This window comes from Rhipicephalus sanguineus, chromosome 1 (genome assembly GCF_013339695.2).
Source record: "Rhipicephalus sanguineus isolate Rsan-2018 chromosome 1, BIME_Rsan_1.4, whole genome shotgun sequence".
Classification (NCBI taxonomy): domain Eukaryota; kingdom Metazoa; phylum Arthropoda; class Arachnida; order Ixodida; family Ixodidae; genus Rhipicephalus; species Rhipicephalus sanguineus.
The window spans coordinates 186,242,824-186,263,194 of NC_051176.1; the positions used below are offsets into that span (position 1 = coordinate 186,242,824).

Here is a 20,371-nt window from a genome sequence, read left to right on the forward strand (position 1 = left end):
AAAAATATATGCTCCTTATATATGCTCATTATATGCTCCAACGTCTTCTCTTGTGATGTGGAAATTTTTATATTATTATATTACTTTGAAATTAACGATTAAGGCGTCGAAAATGCGAACAGAAGACTAAACATTGGAAAGCAAAAGACCTAAAGGACAAGAAATTTACGTTTCGGAAGCCATAATTTCCTTTTGTGAGTGTTGGGAAACCATGAAGCGCTGTTCTTGTGCTAGTATCAAAACAGCTGAGAACAAAGAACTATGTGATCCACGCATCCGTGTGGCAAAAAATGAAGCACAGTCATCCAATAGATACCACAGCCAAACTCTCTGTGTTCGTCTGGCTGACTTCGCCTAGTGCCAAGAAAGCCAGTTATGAAGAGACAAAAGTAAGCTGGTTCCAATGTATGTACACTGATGAGAAGTTACACGGCTAGAGTTTGCTTGAAAAACTGACGGAGTCCTCGTGCAAGCCCGCAAAATTATCGAGAATGACCGCGGGTTCTAGAGTGAAGACATACATCGGTACTGCCTGCCAGTGACATTCGTTGTGGACATGAAAAATTATTTTTTCGCTTTAAACAAAATTTACACGAATAAAAATTTCCACATCACAAGAGAAGACGTTGAAGCATATAATGAGCCCTCTCATATATTTCTATCGCGAGGGCCTTGATGCATCGGTGAGCTTATAGCTGGAGGCTCTTGATCAGGCTAACGCTGCGAAGCCGCCAACTGCAAAGCGTCCTGGTATAACTAGGTTTGAAGCAGGCTGCCCATAAAACACGCTCTTTCCTGCGATTCAGTTTGGGCTTCACAGTTTTCAATTAGGCTTTACTTCCGATGCACTCGCATAATTTTTTTTTTTTTGTCCTCAGCCAGTCAGGGACGCGGCCGACAAAATCACATACCTGGTTTGTGCAAGTTTTACGATGCCCTTATTTCAATCGTTGTCTCTGAACTGCACGGAAGGCGTAAAGCGAAACAAAGTTGAAATTCTGCATGATCACCTGTTATGAGCACGCGCGCAAATGTCCTTTCGTTCACCATTTGTTTTTCTCGACTTCTTTCTTTTTTTTTTTGTAACTTCAAAACAAGCCCGAGGCATGCTTACCCCGCATTACACTGATGGTTGCCACTTTCACGTCAGCGTGTTCAAGAATAAAGAACGAGCCACTTCACTTCAACTCCCGTTAATAAATCCTCCTTGTAGGATGCTTTTCGGCTGACGCCTATGTACGGTCGCCGCAGAAAACGATTGGCACAAGTGACCATCAGCCTCAATGGTCACTTGTGCTAATCTCTTTCCGCGGAGACGATACAATGTCATTTCAACCGTGAATTTCGGATGTGGAGGTCCCGGCGGTGAGGAAGCTACCGCGTCTCTAATGTGACATCATAACGCAACGAACCGGAGTGCCCGCAGTCGGACAGGGTATCAGCAAGACACAGTAAAAAAATGAGAAGAACGCAGTAAGAGTCTGAGAGCTTATCATCTCAAATGTGTAGAACGACAGTAAGAGTGAACTCGCCTCGATTTTCACGATGTCGCCAATCATGCCGGAGTCGACGTTCACGATGACCACCCTGGAATCGCCTTGTTTTATGATGAACGCCCTGCTGTACACGCGGAAGTGAATGCCGGATGAAGCCTGGCCGGTTTTGGCATAGCCCAACTGCATATGAGAGAAAAGATGGCGAGTAAGTGAAGGTTGGTTAGATGTGCGAACGTACATGCATTCACATCTGCGGAACAAAAAAAAAATAGTGTACACACATCTCTGGCGAAATTGAGGAACACACGGGCCATTTGCTCGCATTAAAGGGCTACTGCATGGCCCCTTTTTTCGAAGGCGAGTTTAATCTGCCATACAAATCTCCTGTATGCAGAGACGGCTCTGAGCAAGTGTGAAGCTCAGCAAATGCTGATATTTTATTTGTATATTAAAGTCAACTTTCCCGCGGCACACCTACCGACATCGACACTAGCTTGACGTCAGGCTACAGTACTAATTCTGGTGACTTCGCGCAGCAGTCTGGCTAGTTGTGATGACGCCAGGTACCAAAACTTCCAAGATGGCCGCTTGTGCGTCACCAAAACATTCAAAATGGCTGCTTGTGCGTCACCAACGGAGCCACGTTGCGGAGCGGCCGTGGAAACGTCACTATATATTGTGCGAGCACGTGACGAGAAGCTCATGCCATGTTGTGACGTCAGGGTACAGTAGGGAACCGAAACTAGCTTTTAAAAACACCACTGTAATTACTTTTTCAGGGTGCACTCGCGCTTTGCACTACCTTTATTAGACTCTTGAGGGCTTGACCTTTCGTTTGAGGCAAAAAAAAAAACGACAACTGAAAATTTTCGTGTCAGTAGCCCTTTAAGCTTTTCTGTTCTTAAATCATTAAATTTTCAAAGGTTAACCCTTGGTACCTTTTAGTGTTGACCATTTTGGTATAAAATTGACAAATTCATGCAATACTTTTCGTCAGCGCGCCGATCAAGTACGAGCAACGTGCATCGAATGCTACGGCGCACTAGACAAAGCGCTGAAGGGCACGTACTGAAGTATCGTAAGGTTTCATTCACCCTTTTATTTATTCTTTATTCATCAGATACCCCGCCGCGCCCGAAGGCGTTATAGCAGGAGGGTTACATCAATAAACGAAGTACATCTTCGTTCGCACACACAATAAAACTTTGTTCACACATAAATTACTGAAATACATCTTCGTTCACACACATAATGCAACTTTGTTCACACATGAATACATCTTCGTTGAGGTTACAGCACGGGTTTACAGCATTGAATAAAATACATCTTCGTTCCCGCTATGTATTTGCTTTTCAGTTAGCCTTTTCCACTGTTTAATTGTTCTAGGAAAAAATGAATTGGCATACATGTTCGTTTTAGCTGGGTATTCCAGGATTTTGCAAACATGATCAAAACGTTTTGAAATGTAATGAGGTTTGTGTAGGTACATCTCTCTGTTAATTCCAGTTTTATTATAGTAAATCAAATAAAGAAATTTTAATGGAATGGCTTCTTTGGATCAATTGCTTCATAGTAATTGCGAGCTGCTGATTCTTGGATCTGTACATGAGGAGCCCTTATAATCTTTAGAAGAACGCTTTAGAAGGCACGTTCTTACCCCCTGAGAGAATTAATTAATTAATTAATCTGTCAGTGCTCCTGAAAGACATTGACAATGACTCCAGCGCCACTGAAAGAACTCCTGGAAACTGTACGTCGCCGTAAAACACTAAGAAACCCCTCCACAAGCGGAAGAAAAATGGAGCGCGTACGCAGTGGCAGATGCTTGCTGTCCGACGAGCCGTCGATTTGCAACCAGGGCATTCTAGAATCAATGCGCCTCGTTACTTACCAATGTAACCTTTGCCTCCTCTTTCAATGACTCTAGAATTAACGACCACCCGTGCATACACGATACTATCTTCCTGTGGATCCCCTTGCATTTTACGCGGCCGGCATTACAGCAATTAGTACTAACAGCGAAGCTGTTTAAGCCGGCCGTTAAGTGTCGACGCTGCCGCAAAACTATCATCATCACGAACGGGCATGTGCCACAGAATTTGGGCAAATCCCACTACTCACTGCTACGGCGTGTATAGTATAGAAATGTATGTATAGTATAGGTGAGAAAGGGAAGTGAGCATGAGGAGGAGAGATGTGATGGCGAGGAGGAAGGAAAGGAGGAGGGGAGAGAGTAAAGCGTAGCACAGAAAGAATGAGAAAGAAGTGGAGAAAGAAAAATATAGAGAGAGACAGAGAGAACATCAATGATGGAGAGAGAAAGAAGTAGAGGGAGAGAAAAAAAGACTGAAAGAGAAAAATTCTTGCCGAAAAAAAATTCTTCACTAGGCGGGATTGCAAACATTAAAATTTTTAATAAATTGACACGTTCATCTTCATTCGAAATTGACACCATTGCCTCTAAATAACTTCAGAATATGACAGAATATAGCTCAGTAATATTAGGCTGCATCTTCACTAAATCATTTCTAGATAGCTGTCTACCTACAGACTGGAAAATAGCCAAGGTTAACCCGCTTCTTAAGTCTGGTGACAGACACAACGCTCGCAACTATTTATCTTACATCCATTCCTTGCAAACTTATGAAGCACATAATTTACACTCACCTTGTTAGACATTTGAAATCAAATAACATCTTTCACAACTCTCAGCACGTTTTTCGTAGATTATTGTGATACGTAAACCAGCTCATTATATTTACTAATGATTTGCACATTACACTGGACAGAGGTGTGGCGACTGACTGTATATTCTTAGATTTCGCGAAAGCATTCGACAAGGTTAACCACCAGTTGCTCCTACTAAAATTGCACTGCTTGCGCATTGACCATTTGTTGTTTAATTCCATGAAAAATTTATTTCTAACCCCACGAAGCTAGTTAGCACTAGCTAGGACGCCTCTGTATCTTCCATAAAATATACTATCCCAACCGCAGTTAAATCGCGATTATAACAGCCTGCATCTTTCATATCATCTCGCTTAAATCACAATAACAGAGTGCACATTCCCTCGAAATACTACGTTAACGTACTCTCATTATTTCCTTCTGAAAAAATGCCGTGGCCGGAATCCCCTGTCTGCATCAGTCGAAACTGTTACTAACCCTGGCACATTCCGCATTGTATTAAACCTGTCAATGCGTACATTACGCGATGACTTTTCTTTTGTGTGCTTTTGGTTTTTCTGTGTGTCTGTGCGCGCGCGCGCGCGCGTGTGTGTGTGTGTGTGTGTGTGTGTGTGTGTGTGTGTGTGTGTGTGTGTGTGTGTGTGTGTGTGTGTGTGTGTGTGTGTGTGTGTGTGTGTGTGTGTGTGTGCGTGCGTGCGTGCGTGTGTGTGTGTGTGTGTGCGTGCGTGTGCGTGTGCGTGTGCGTGTGCGTGTGCGTGTGTGTGTGTGTGTGTGTGTGTGTGTGTGTGTGTGTGTGTGTGTGTGTGTGTGTGTGTGTGCTTTTCTGTTAAAATTTGCCTTCTTGGATTTTTTTTTTACATTCCTGACTTTCCGTATCTATATACTGCATTGCAAGTGCATTAGTTATGTTGTCTTCCTTTGTTGTTTTTTTTCGCCGTTCCCCTCTACAATGCTGTGAAGACCTGAGGGTAAAATAATTATACAAATTGACTAATTACTTGCGCTTTCTACTCGATACTTTCCATTCACCGACCACGAATTACCTGTAGCGCTGTCAATGCAGTATAAAACACGCGGCCAATCGTGGCCTCCGTCTTTCAGATAATTTTCTCGAGAAGAATAGCCTAAAGCGTGGGACAACAGGCTATACATAAGCGTGGGACAAATTCCGAAGGTCACACAATATCGCTAAGACGACTCGAAGGCGAAAGACTAAAAACTAAAACGTCCCATCAGAATCCGACGAGCGCTTGGCTAGTCTTGCCTGATTTCGCGCTTGCCGAGCCTCCTCCAGCGTTGCATACTTCGGCCTACCGGACTATCCACTAAGCCCTGGCGCAGCGTCTTCCGTAGCGGGCCCTTTCCGCACTACCTCATAGGCCCAATCGCGCGAATGCCGCTTTACTTTATATATATATATATATATATATATATATATATATATATATATATATATATATATATATATATATATATATATATATATATATATATATATATATATATACACTCTCCAAGCAGCCGGCGCCGCTCCGCGTAAGCTTCCCATGACTGCGCACGGGGATCGTCTTCTTTATCGCCTCGGTTTCACGCCAAAGCCAAAGTTAGCGCTAGCGCGCAGCTCGCAGCTCGCTTCGTCTTTTTCTTTCTTTTTTTTTTTGGGGGGGGGGGGTGTGACTGTTTCGTGTCGTCGCCGCGTTTTTCGTTCAAGGCGACTTTCACATGAGGCATATAAGGCTTTCGCCTTAATAACCCTTCCTTTAGCGCTTCTGAACATTGTGGCTCGTGATGAGCGTTACCTTAGCGATTCAACGCTAACGTTCATAAATTGCCAATTTAATATCAGTTTAATAATTAAAAAGCCCGTGGTTCAGTTCTGTCTACTAAACGGACAGAACCTTTTGTTCTTTCGTTAGAAAATTGAGAGCTTGCGCATGTATGTCTGTATATGTTTGCGAGTGTGCCATCATTCACTCCGCTTTTTTTTTTCTTTCGGGTGTGATGCTCCACCAGAAGTATCCCCTTCCACAGAGTGTTTCTATGCTCATACGAACCTCTATGTTCTGAATATGCGAGCTTCTGCTTGAAGCTCTTCGCCCACGCATGCTTATATCTTGCTTCCACTCGTGAACTTGATAATGCCCAAGGTATCCACGCTTTACATCTCAAAATTCTTATTTAAGCACGGAAAACGTAGCACACTGCCTCTAACAGCATTTTTGACACGCGAGAGCGAAATTTCGGTCTGAATAGTGTAACAATACAATTTGCGTAACAATACAATAGTGTAACAATACAATAACAATACAATACAATAGTGTAACAGTACAATACAAGTTTAAACTCAAATAACATTGCACTGTTTCTTGTATAAATTTACTGAATAAAGGTGGCCTATTCTAATTTTCAGCGATTTAGAACTACGTTTGAGAATTACAGATTTGAGCACTTGCGTTCCATACAAATACCTGCGATATATGCACGAAAACTCTAAGCCGCGATGACCGCCCATGGTGTACCAGTGGCTGTTGAGTTTTGTTACTCGAAAGTGCTGAAGCTAACTGCTGGGTATTCCCACAAGTATGAGACGTTTTAAATGACGACACACGAGACTCGCTTGCAATGTCTGACAGTATATCCTGTTGTGTCCAACCTGGCACAGAGTTCATGGTCCCGCTCGAATATATAAGTAGAGCGCATGCGCTTCCACTACGTTCGTGAACGCATGTCAAACACATGACCCGCCACGGTGGTCTAGTGTTTATGGTGCTCGACTGCTGAGCCGAAGGTCGTGGGATCGTATCCTGGCCGCGGCGGCCGCATTTTGATGGAGGCGAAATGCTAGAGGCCCGTGTACTCAGATTTAGGTGCACGTTAAAGATCCCCAATTGACTGAAATTTCCGGAGCCCTCCACTACGGCGTCCCTCAAAATCATATCGTGGTTTTGGGACGTAAAACCCCAATAGTTATTATGTCAGACACGTGCCGCTGCTCCCAGGCAAAAGATTTACATGTGTGCCTTAAGATGAGTGAATAAGTCGAAAGACCACAGCATGCATGTGCTACGGAGAGCTGGGTCCTCCGCTCCCTGTAAGGTGTATACGCTACAGATGTGCGTCGTCGAACGCAAAGTTTCACGGCTGGCTTTTGATAACGTTATACACGGAAGTCCATGGCCAGTCAAGGGTATCAAACGACCCTGGTGATCGTTTGCCACGATCTAGCACAACCAGAGTTAACCGTCAGATTTCACGCTTTATAGTTGATCGAAGCGATGACTCTCGCGGCTCTCCACTGTCTCTTAGAAATCACTGCGACTCGGTATACGATTAGTTTCAAGTTCGGCGCTTAAGTACAGTGAAAAGCTCGTGCTTATCGACCGAATGATGCTTGCAGAACCGCAGAAGGTATACCAGTCACACACAGTGAATTGGGAGCGGTAATTGAACTACTAATCCTTTAAAATCGTCGCCATGGTTCCGCGGATTTGGCGAGGCTGAGCACGAGGGTGCAAATTCAATTGCCGGCCTCGGCGGCTGCATTTTGTCGGAAACGGGATTGCGCCACTGTGCTGGGGCTTCAGGTGCAGTTTAATGTGGACACCTGGTGAGCAGCTCCATTGCAAAGCCTCTCATAGACGACGCATTTCACTGAGACGTTAAACCACATCAGGCGATGCGCGCTAATTCAAGTACGTTCATCCCTATACAGAATGCAAAACCCACCATTACTGTCCCTTGATTTCGGAGTCAACAACGTCATCCACGCACAGCGCGAAATCTGATCAGAAATGAAAAAAAATAATAATAATAAGCTATTGCAGTCAATAAAGCGCATTGATCATTATCACTGACGACCCCAAATTGCTGGATCCGGCCGAGTTTCCAATGACGTTGCACATGAGACAAAAAATTTGTTATAAACGAGCGAGTATTCCAGCATTTATGTCCCTATGATCTCTCCGCCGTCATCTCAAACATCGCGTCACTACCCAATGTAGCAGAAACGCCTTGGTCGCAGTTAACCGATACAAAGCGGCACTCAACCACAAAAATTTCCGTCGCAATACGCTTAATAACACATTTCTTAGTAATAGGAGTATCAAACAGTCGAAATAATATGGCTCTATTTCTGTCGGCTTTTCTTTTTTTCCTTTATATATTTTGTTACATTGCGCCACACATCGATTAGCAATGCACCAACTCACCCAACATGAACAACAGTATAGCATGAGCAACAATTAGAAGCTCGTCAAGTTATAGTAACTGCTACGTCGAAGGAGCACTGCAGTTAAGCTTCCAATAAGAAGATGCGAGCGAGACATTTCGTGACTGGGATGACGTAAAGGCAAAAGCTCGCAGAATATTTTGCGTCAGTCCTAGGCGCACATGATTCAGAGCAGTGACGGGTAGTTATCACCGAGTAACCTCCATTACTACGGTAACCAATGCATTACCACGGCCGCTGGATGCAAGCGCGTTTGTACCAAGCGGTCGTGGCATTGCGTTCATGACAGTCTACTGGGTGCACTACGCTATATGTAGCAAAATAATAATAATAATAATAAACGAGAAAATGACGCCCCACACAATGTCCATAATTCGTTAAACTTTACATTTACGCAGTTTTTGGGCACAGATCGAGGCGCGGTGGACAGCTGCGTACACTTTGCAAAGACACACAGCCATCTTTACGCACATTTGTCTTCCGTTCTCCGAACTCCTGTGCGCTCAGGGAAGCGCGTATCAATAGGTACGCAAGCGAGAGAAAACAATGCAACAATGATACCGTCAGCCTACTCGCCCCAAGACCACGAGTAAAAAAGTGAATAAATAAATTCACTTCAAGGTATACCGACATGCTAACACATTTACGAGGCGCATTACGCGTATATATCAATTTTACTACACTTTTATACATCTGTAAATGATAAAACTTGCCTCAGTTAGCCTTAAATGCACATCTTTAAGAACACGGCGGTACGTTACAGAAATGCGCCACTCGAGCTCACGTGCTTGTCATAATTAATTAAATTATTAGATTTTAAGTGCCGAAACCACGATGTGATTATGAGGCACTGCGCATAAGTACACGGCTATTTTGGCATGTGGCCTCCATCGAAATACGGCCGCAGTGGCCGGAAATTGAACCCGCGTCCTCGAGTTTAGAAGCGCGGCACCTTAGCCACTAAGCTACCACGGTGGATGATAAGTAATTCAGCAATACATACGCATGCACACAGCCCCCTTTCTCACGCACATGCATACAAACAGGCCATATGTGCATGGCTAGGAGGCCAACCTCAACCCCAACTCCCCGCCCCCCACTCAGTCATTGAATGAAGGGAGGGCCCTGATCATAGCTCACATGTTCTTCTTGATGCTTGCATTGTATGAAATAGAGTACCACACATCCGTTTACTCGCAGTTATTTAGCTGCTTAGCAGTTTATATCCGCCTCAATAAAATAGCGCGCACGCATCCCACGAAAAGATGGGCACGCAATCATTTTGTAAAAGCGCAGATAAAGCTGTATAAGTTTTGTCAAGTTGGTTGCGGGAAATAATCGCCAAACGTCAAGGACACAAAGGGGGGCACAATGCGCGTCATGTGCCGCTTACAACTCCCGCACTAAAGGACGGCAGAACCTACGTGTAGAGTGATACTCCCTTTGCGCGCACCGTTTGTCAGGCTTTTGGCGAACAGTATGCAAGCGTCGCATCAATATCATTAACATCGGAAGTGTGGCTCCTGCATGGGAATTCCCAGTATATTGTGCACAAGAGGAAGTATCGCCTGTAAGTTCCGTCGTCCTTCAATAAAGCAGTTGTAAGTGGCGCATTGTTTGCACTGTGCCTTTCCTTGTGCCCGCGTTGTTTGGCGCCTATTTCCTGCAATCACAAATAAAGGTCACGTGAATCTAGTTTGCTATACACGCATAGCGGGGCCCATTAGAACAAGCGACCGAGGCTGTAGCTCTCCTCCACAGAGGGAGGACGTGCAGACTTGATATTTGCTCTCATACGTGATAGTATGTCATGAGCACGCGATGGGGTTTAGTGCTGTGCGGCGGTGATTGCAGCATGTGGCTTAGACAAACCACTTCTTCTATGAAGCTGCTTAAAAAATGGTCGCGTCTTTCCTGTCCTATCTTTTTTTGATGTTTTTGCACCACTTCATCACCCCCTACCCCCTCATCGCTCCTCCCCCTCCCCCTCCCCCCGCTCCTGCAATATCTCTAAGATCTCTAAGCTTGCTTGGCGGGCCCATTGGGAAGTATGGACGCCCGAGAGCAGCATATGGCATCGTTGGCACAACGTGCAACAGGGCCGTCTGCGCAATTAGCATACACATACTGAAAGAAATAATGCACATAAAACACTTTTTTCCTGGGTATACGTGTTGTGCAGACGGCCCTGTAGCACATTGTGCCAACGAGGCCATAGGATGCTCTCGGGCGTCCATACTTCCCAATGGGCCCGCCAAGCAAGCTCACAGTGTAACGCGAATTCATTACTCGTCGCCTTGACATCAACCCGACAAGACTTTCGAGCATTCACGAGCCACTGACATACATCTCGCATCTTGCTGTCGCCTGTGACGAGTGTCAGCTGCGATGGCGACCACGTGATTTGCGGCGAAGTGGCAACAAAAAGAAATGCAGGACGCGTTCGGAGGGCCAAATTCAAAAATTATTTTCTTCCTTAAAACAAAAAATGATTTGACTAGACTTTCTTCATTACTTAAAGATGAAGTCTTCTATCAAACGCCGCATGACGAGAATTTTTTCTTGGAACGCATCAGTATGAAAAATACGGTCAAACATGCAACAAATCGCATATTTTCTCTAATTTCACAATTTTTTTTCGGGAGGATTTGAAGTCTGTTTTACCCCTAAACATTTTTGTACTAAAACAAACTTTCCTGAAAATCATACTATTATTAAGATTGGTTAGGAATAGTTTGAGATAGCTCAAGAAAAGATCACGAACTTTGAAGATTTTTGTAGTTCTTGAAAATACGTAGCTTCGTAGTTTTGAAAATACGTAGCTCACTTGTTCCCGAAGCTTCGGGAACACGTGAGGAGGCGGCAGCCAAAACATTGGAGCTCGACTAGGGACTACAGGAATGTACTTCACCTGGACGATCTGTGTATATCTGCGTAGTTCTTTTTTTTTCTTTTTTTTTCTCAGGAAACACGTGTTGTTCGTATGTCAAAGTATGTGCACGTGGTGTGTTCGCGACTGTTTTTCCTTTTTCCTCAGGTTTCTTAGTTCTCTTTCTCTCTCTCTCTCTTTTTCTCAGGAAGCATGTGTTGTTTGTATGTCAAGGTATGCGCACGTGGTGTGTTCGCGACTCTTTTTCCTTTTTCCTCAGGTTTCTTACTTCTCTCTTTTTTTCTTTTTTCTTTTTCTTTTTTTTCTTTTTATTTACTTTTCCTTAACACCTTTTTTTACGTTTTATTTATTTATTTATTTAAACATACTGCGGACCAACATTCTGGTCCAAGCAGGAGTGGCAAAAGAAAACATCAAGTGAATTGTTACAGCAAAAACAAGAATACATGACTTTGTTGCAAACAAAAGAACACTATCATTCTTACGATAAAAGAGGCATCAACCAAACGTCAAGGACACAAAGGGGGGCACAATACGCGTCATGCGCCACTTACAACTGCCGCACTGAAGGACGGCAGAACCTACTTGTAGAGTGATACTCCCTTTGCGCGCATACACATACTGAAAGAAATAATGCACATAAAACACTTCTTTTTCCTGGGTACACGTGTTGTGCAGACGGCCCTGTAGCCGTCTCATGGCATGTATCATGAGAAAGTAGTGCAACTTCCTGCTCTAAGCCGCACTTGGCTGACATGCGTTCTATGCGTCTTTTTTCTCTCTCTCGGCTCGGAGGACGATGATATAAAAGCGCATAGAAGCCCGGTAAATTTCGTCTTGATGAAAATGGGTCTCCGATCGAAACGTCGACAAATAAACACTTTTTTAGAAGCGTATACCTCTTTCCTAATATATATATATATATATATATATATATGTGAGAAACAGAGGGATACCCAATGTGCAATGTAGGGAATGCGAAAGAAGTGCACCGTACAAGACTGGACCACTAAAGCGAAAAAGGCTGCTTCACACCTACTCAAACTATCATGTATAGTACCCTTTTCTTCCTCTGTTCGCGTTTATTGTGTTGTTTGCATGTCAGTTTCGTCTTCGCTCTCTTTTCAAGGCTTCCAAACCACGTAGACCACCGTTACAATGCTTTTCGAAACGCCTGCGCAAGTGCACTGATAATAAGTGGTTATTCTATTTTTACCCGTTACGACACCACGCTTCGTAACTCTCTCTTCTTAGAAATATAGCTCAATCGCAAGTTGTTCCTTTGCGCAGCTGTTCGAATATCCATGTGCAATGCAACGCCACCGGTGGATTGCCAACGGAAACGTTACGTGTTCCAGATGCCAACAGCTGCTCGTGGTCCCTGCACGGCGTCTAGCGCACCATTCCGAGCGGAGTGACTAGGCACCAACGTATTCTTTTTCAATGCCTCCTGAGAGAGGTATCGGTCATAGTATAGGCACGCCTTGGCGTACGCAACTGTCGGCCGGCAGTTATTCACACGCTTTCCGTGCATCAGATATAGAAAACACCTGCTTTACAACCTACCAACTACATTTTAGGTTGAAGTTGCGTGATATTGTGAAGCATTTCATGTAGGCGGCATAGACGAGGTTTCTTCACCCGAGGCCATGATGGTATACGCTCGGGGAACCATCCACTGCGAAGCTCCGTGATGGTCACAGAGAATACCCACCCCCACCAAAATTTCACGTGGAAGACGCCGGCATAAGATGCATACAGATATATTTACAAATAGATACGCCGCCTGATTTACGGAAACATCCAGCGCTAACTCGAAGGTCGCCGACTTCTACTCAGCCGCGTATGCAGCTTCCTTCTTATCAGTGGCACAGGACTGTAGCAACATCGTAATGAGCGATTGTGTGCCCCCTTCAAATTCGTGTGTCATGCAAATTTTTTTAAGACCTCTTTGCTGCTCATTGTTTAAGAGGAGTGAACCGCACAAGAATGCGTCAGATGTCTTTACTGCTTCCAAGGAAAACACCGGAAAACCTCTAGTATCACCTATGAAACCAACAAACATCAGCAGTAATTATGGCGTCGAAGCAAGAGTATATTTCACGAAGTTCTGCCTACAATGTACTCCTCAGCACTGTTCTCTTGCATCTGATCGCAATTCTGTAAATGCGTACTATATACAAGTCACAAAAGTCTCACGTAGATGAGATAATGGTGCCTGGCTTATTCCTTCCGTTCCGACACATAAGCAATAAATCCATTATGAGAGAGAACAAAAAAAAAGAATAATTTTTGTCTGAAGTAACGTAGAGTATACTAGGCGAGCTGGTATAGATTCATGTCGAAGCGAAGCGCGAGGAAAACAGGACACAGTCCTGCGTAGAAGTTCCGTGTAAAGTCCAAAAAAAAATGGGGGGCGCTTAAGCTTCGCCTTAAGAGTTGAACGCGATAGGGATATCCTGTCCCTATAGTGCGCACTTCGAACACTACGAGCGTTTAACAGAATGCGCGCACTAAGGTGTGTGCCTTATGTAATGGGTAGCATGCTTTAAACCAGGGGCAATTATGCGCGAGAAACTTTTATACGGGCAGTAATGTGTTTGCCTTCTGTAATGGGTGGCTGTCTTTAAACCACCAAGTCGTTAGGATATTGACATGGTGTGACGCCCGATGGCAATGTACGCTAGTACCACGCAATATTACTGCGATATAACATCTCGTACTGTGACACCCGTATACAGGACGCGCATTTTCGGAAAGCATGAAAGTTACTTTCTGTGCAGCTCCAAGCAGAGTCATGGCTGTGTGGTAGAACACCTGCTTGCCACGCAGGCGGCCTGGGTTCGACTCTCACTCGGACCCAACATTTTTAGTATTTGTTTTATTTGCAGCTTTTTTCGATTTTTCGGTCACGGACAAGATGATGATTTTTCGCTCACAACCAACGGTGCCGACGCCGACGGCGGAATTTCTTCGATACGAGCACTTTAACGCTATCGCGTTAATAGATAACATCGCCCTGTGCGTCGTATGTTCTATCTGCGAGTGAAAGCGTGCGAGGGCTACCGACGATCAACACGCCGTCCGTCTCGTCGCGCGAAATGCGCATGGAGATGGGAGTCTGAGTGGGTGCCGGCAGAAGAATGCGTGCTTTGACCGACAGGGAGTGGTCGCCCACGGTGGCGTGCGCCGAATCTTTAGAGGGGATCAGCAGACGGGCTCATACCTTTGTACGTGTTGTGCTCCTATCGCAAAGTCAGCGTTAAAGCCACAGCCAGCACGAAGGTCACGTCACTCGCTGCAGCGGGTGCATTTGCTAAAGGAGTGAGCTGCTAGCCTTACTTCGTATAACATACGGATTTGTTGCTATCGCATTCATTGCTTTGACTGGCGGCGAAGCTGACTTTTTGGTCCCCCTGACTGCATAACTTGTGTTCATAGGTAGATTTCACATGCACCTTAATGCCTAATTTTGAGAACCATGTAAAGCTTAATTTTGATCACCACGTCTGTGCTAGCTGCCCATTGCAACGAATGCTCTTACGCAGCGTAAAAGGGCTTTAGAGTAAAGTTGTCCGCATGAATTGCTGCCAGGTTTCCATCGACGCAGATTAAAAAAAAATCTTCCGCTTCTCTAACACAGGGCGCTTACGTGAACCTGCAGGTAGTTTGCAGGCTTCTTGTTTGACAGATCAATATATTTGAAACAAAGCCTGCATATGCGTCTTTTTTTTTACAGAGCAGTGCACGTGAGAGAGACAGGGAAAGTTTTATTCAGCATTTAAATAGATAAAATACAGCCACCGCGGTGCTTCCGGCGAGGTGCCGATAGATGAGGTTCATTATTTCGCTCCTCAACAGGTAAACAACAAACTGTCATGAATGGCTGTCCGATGGTCAGGCCCCCCTCTTGGAAGGATCCTGTCATTTCATGTATCGATCGATATTTGCAGGACAGCAAGGCAGGTTTTTCTTAGTTCTAATAGCCTGAGACACGTCCATAGCGCATAGTGTGCTGGTGCTGGCTCCCCCGTGTCGGGTGAACAGGCTTGATAAACGATGAACAGGCTTGAAGTTCATGCTTGGAGATATAGATGTATTTTGTTTTAAGCATAGTTGTATCATTACACATAATACCAGGTCCCATAAAAACTAGAAGAATTAGTTTGAACATAATAAGCAAAGCACTCGGCTGCCAATCTACTTTGCCCATTTAATTAAACCCCTTGTTACATTGTCGGGTACAAGTGTCACAGAAATACGACAATACTTGCGCAAAGCGGCAGGGCAAACCTTTAGAAAATCGCTAGACCCTGCCGTCTGAACGGGTATTCTTCCGCGTCGACGACAGATGTCCCTTCCCAACCTCAGTCAAGTGAAAATGCCAGTATGCTGAATCCAAGTTCTCATGACACGAGACATATACTCCACCAGGTCCCAAATATTTGTCGTGATCAGTCCTTTTCACAACGGTCAGTTCAAGTCGTCCTCAAATTTAACGCTCGCCCCATTGCTGACTTGCTCTCTTGACTGAGTCACTGACTGATTTGAAGTGTTTAATGTCCCGAAAAAACACTCGCTCTGTGAGAAAAGCCGTTGAGGAGGGATCCGGAACAATTTTGTTCGCGTTGGTTTCTTCACCTGAATATGAGGTTTCTTCACCTGAACATGAGCGTTTTTTTTTATTTCGATTCCACTGAAACTTGGCTGCCGTGGGTGGCAATTGAACCTTCGACTTCGTCACAGAACCAGGATGCCATAGCCGCTGCGCCGCCATGGCGTGTCTCTAATTCCTGTTGTCATTGCCACTAACACCAATGTAGTGATGAAGTCTTTAAGTGTGCCTTAAGCAAACATTGGTGCAACAAAGTCAAACGTAGCTTTCCAAATGATCACGTGTACACATTCAAGTTTTGCGACTGTCAAAATCAGGGGCCCAATTCACAAAGCTCTTCATTCGTAAATGCTCTTTGCCATTGGCCAGCTGTCTTCGCTAACGACATGCCCCGCACCAGGAGTGGTTGTGGCACCAGTATTTTCTCTTACGAACATGTCTAACGTAAGACGCTTTTGTGAAAACGGGCCCAACAAGTTCTTTTGTGTACGTCCCGCAGTGTTTCAGATAGTTCGGCTAGGCAGGCCTTGTTACAGCTTGCTCCACTTTTGGTTGCTTTAGGCGCTAGGCTGCTGGTAGTGTTCCGCTTTCTTTCGCTCTGGTTTCACGCGACCCATACTGACACGTTTATCGTCTCGGGTGTATACGTTCTCCTTTCTTCCGCCGGATCATTATTTCACGCACTGAGCGCGCGTAAGACAGCAGTCAACTTCCTGCTCTGAGCCGCACTTGGCTGACACGCCTAAATAAATATGCGGCAGTAATCACCGATTCCTGGAGGCACAGCTCATCCAGTCCGAGTGAGGCGCCTGAGTGAAGGTAAGATAAATAAGCAAATAATTATTGAAAATAAATCATGGCTGATTTTGTGTTATACCGATTCGTAGGAATCGGTATAACACGAAAGTAAAACGTGTCTTTACAGAACTAGTTGAATGGTTACAGTACATTGATATAAGAGAGCTTGCACAATGCCTATTGGTGTTGGGCAGCCATAGCACCGTTTAATGTGGATGCACCCACGTTGACGCTTGGCGTCACATCTCCATCACGACTAATGTTCATTGTCATTGATTAAACAAACCATTGTGGTAGCTGTAGTAGTTAACGGTGAGAGCGTAATCAGGCAAAGCGGTGTGACAGTCAGAAGAGGGTCGCTGAGTGGACGCAGAACTTTGGCATGCGGCATCCCGCCGCACGTTAAAGAGTTATTCAACACCACGGCGGGACTAGAGGGAAACGCAACGCGCGTCGTGTCTACCCTCTAGACCGGCTGCGATTTTTCTCGGGGCGAGCGCAAGCGGGGAACGCGGTGTTACAGCCAGGCGACGCAGGCGTGCGTCGCAGAGCTATTCGCCTTTTCGGTCGGTTTCAAGATTGCGATAGCAGCAGCAGGTGTTGCACCCAAGAAACTTCCGGTCACTTCAATTATCACTCTCTAACACCGAAGCAAAAAGCATGCTTTTGAAGTTGTGCCAGAGTAAGGAAAGACTCTTTTTCCGCTTTCAGGTAAAAAGAAGGCGCCTGAAAGTGAAAGACTATCTCTTATAATGTTGTGTGTGCAGCTCAGTAAAATATTTTATAAAATATTTGGCCAGACACAGGGAGAAAAGTGTTGAAAATGTGCCGGTTACTCGCTAAGGCTTTTGTTCCTCGACAACGCTACTCGGCTACTCCGGCGCACAAAACCGGAAGTCGTCCAGCAGCTTTGTTTGTAAACAGCGAAAGGGTCTATATGGACGGATGCTATGAGCGAGGCCGAAGCTTGGGCTAAGGTCACCACCTCGCGTTGTGTTAAGGTGTTGACAACACTGCACATCTCCTATTGGAAACGCACCGAACGGGACGCACGCGTAGCAACGACGCGTTGCAGGAACTAATCGCGGAGGCCAGGGTGATAATGCATTACTTCACTTTACCGCTCCTAGACGGCGACACCACCCCGCCGACCAAGAGCGCTATGAGAGGAAAGTGTGAGATATAACAGGCGCGTTTGTAAAGCCTCCATGTGTGTGTCCGTGGCACAGTGGATTGCGTGCCTGGCACCTGTTTCGCTGACCGACAGGTCGTGGGGTCGACTCCCGTTGATGAAACTGTTTTTTTTTTGCCACCTGATCATGTGTATTTTTTCGACGTCATTTCCGTGACGGAAATACGTCACTGAAGTCTTGGTGGACCCCGGCATAAAACACTTTCGTGTTAATAAAACCAGCAGAGGTTTACGACCCGCCTGCCCAATCCTAACAGCGAGTTCCGGATAAGCTGCTTACAAAACAAGGAAGTCGGGGCATCAGGTGCAGTTCCTCCTCAAGGATTTTCTGTGGTTGATCCAGCGCCCACGGGACGTGGACGAAGAATAAGAAGCACATGACAGGCGCCTGTCCTGTGCTTCTCATTCTTCGTCCTCGTCCCATGTGCGCTGGATCAACCAAAGATGAACGCATACCAACTAGCTCAAGTTTCCATTCTTATGAAGGATTTTCTGTTTCTGTGGAGCTTCTCCACAGTGATGCTATGTTGAGCTGACTGATTACACCAGCAGGGAGCTTCTCCATGGAGCGCATTAAAGGCTCCGGCATGTCCAAAATTTCCTGCGGCGCCCCCAGTGCACCCAGAACTTTGACGTTTCTCCACTACGCCTTGCTTAATTAACGCGGATTTTTATTTCCCCCCAATTTCGCCTCGATGAGCCCAGCGATTTCAGAAATCAAAAAAAAAATTTTTACCCTATGCAAGCATCGGAAACCCCCGAATAATTAAACTGTAATTTCTCAAGGTGCGCCCCCAAGGTACCTGAAACTTTTATATTTCATCAGCACGCACATAACGTTCTACCAACCGAGCGGCATATTTCATATTTCGAAAGAGACGCACTGTCGGAAATTCCGTGAAGTTTCGCATAGATATCAACAGAAGTTTATTAATATTCCGATAGCCAACATGATTATATTCAACGCGCATCTTGTTCCGCACATCACCCTTGACAGTCTCAACATCCCCTACAAATTTCATTTAGCTAGCTTCAATGGTTCACTAGGGGACATTTTCGTCAACATTTGAAGCGGACATTCGGAGCAGGTTGTCAAAGCAAGCTGTGGAAGAAGGCAAGGCGGATGAACCATGACAAAACACGAAAGCCGTGCACTGCTCGTGCACTATAGCACTGGCCGTCATGATCGAAGGCCACCGAGGTCGCGCGGCGGCCCCGTATTTGGAAAGGCGACCTGGCAAGGTAGAACGCTTCCGGCGTCGGACGCGTAATTGTCTCCGTGTGCCACCACTTCGCCGCGCGCACAGAACTGCAGCGGAGACCCGCTCTCAATTCCACGTGGCCGCCAGTTCCGCGCCCGGAGGCCGCCTCTGCAAGGCGGCACTTCCTATCTCGAGGAAGTGCCCCTTCCCCCGAATGCAGCTTCACACGCTCTTCCGGAATCTCTCCTTCCCGTTCCGACTGCGGCCCTGACAGAAGGCCAGCTCAGACAATCACGGCCGCACGATTCTCGTCGCGAATAAGTCGATCAGCTCGACCGGCTGTTGCCCTCGCGAGCCACACCCTCGTTTCTGTACGCCCAAAGTTTAACAGAGTCACCACAGCGGCTGGAGGTCGAGACCCCGACTATTCCCATATGACCGCCCACGCTCAGCCCGAGACAATCACCCGTTTGTCCGTCCGCGTCTGATCGATGGCGCTCGAACGTCACCGTGCGCCGCCACGCGCGGCCACATCGGGCGACTCGGTCACGGTGCGCGAGTTTATTTTTCGCTCAAGCAATCTTGTTATGGGGCTGTTTTGTTCGACGCTATTTGCAGTAGCAATGGACAAGGCTAGGGCGAGAACAGAGGAGGGGGTTGAGGGGCAGTTTTTATTGGCGGAGGCCCCGTTTTAATTTTGGCGTCCGGACAGCGCCGAAATCAGGGTTAAGGCTGCGCGATCCAAACGAAGATAAAATTGAGCGATTTCGCATGCCTCCATTCTCGTCTCATTCCTGTTGGCGATACCACACGTGTACGACTTATGGCTTATCTCGTTGTTCGTCTTTGAGCGTGGGCACGGCCCAAATATATGATACTCTATATCATAGAGTACTCGACACAGAGCAGTATATTACGTGGCAGATATTAGATGCAGAAAGGACAAGGGGACGAATGCGCAACCGATTGCGCTATGCTCCGTGGGAGCGACACAGAGCACTTCTGTTGTGCTCCGACATCAATTTTCGCTGTTTCCGCCTGGATGCGTCATCACCAATATGCCTAATTTTCAGCTCTTGTGACATGTCTTTCGATCAAATTCGCGTGTAACCTCAGAATTTCGGGACACGAACGCTTCATCTCAATCACAGCGCGACTCACCGTAAAGAATAGAAAACTTGCACGCTATGACGCAATAGGTGACTTTAATCACCGTGTGCGAAGTGGGCAGGAGCACGGCGAAAAGGAAGAATCACACTGCG

The 20,371-nt window shown here is 45.8% G+C and overlaps 1 protein-coding gene across 1 annotated transcript in view; it reads right to left on the reverse strand.

Annotated features, from left to right (window-relative positions):
• Nucleotides 1-20,371, reverse strand: part of LOC119403712 (uncharacterized) — a 119,596-nt gene that overhangs the window by 54,654 nt on the left and 44,571 nt on the right. The window contains exon 2 of the mRNA XM_037670596.2: nucleotides 1,533-1,676. Within this exon, the coding sequence (XP_037526524.1) occupies nucleotides 1,533-1,676 (144 nt within the window). The remainder of the gene's footprint in view (nucleotides 1-1,532; nucleotides 1,677-20,371) is intronic.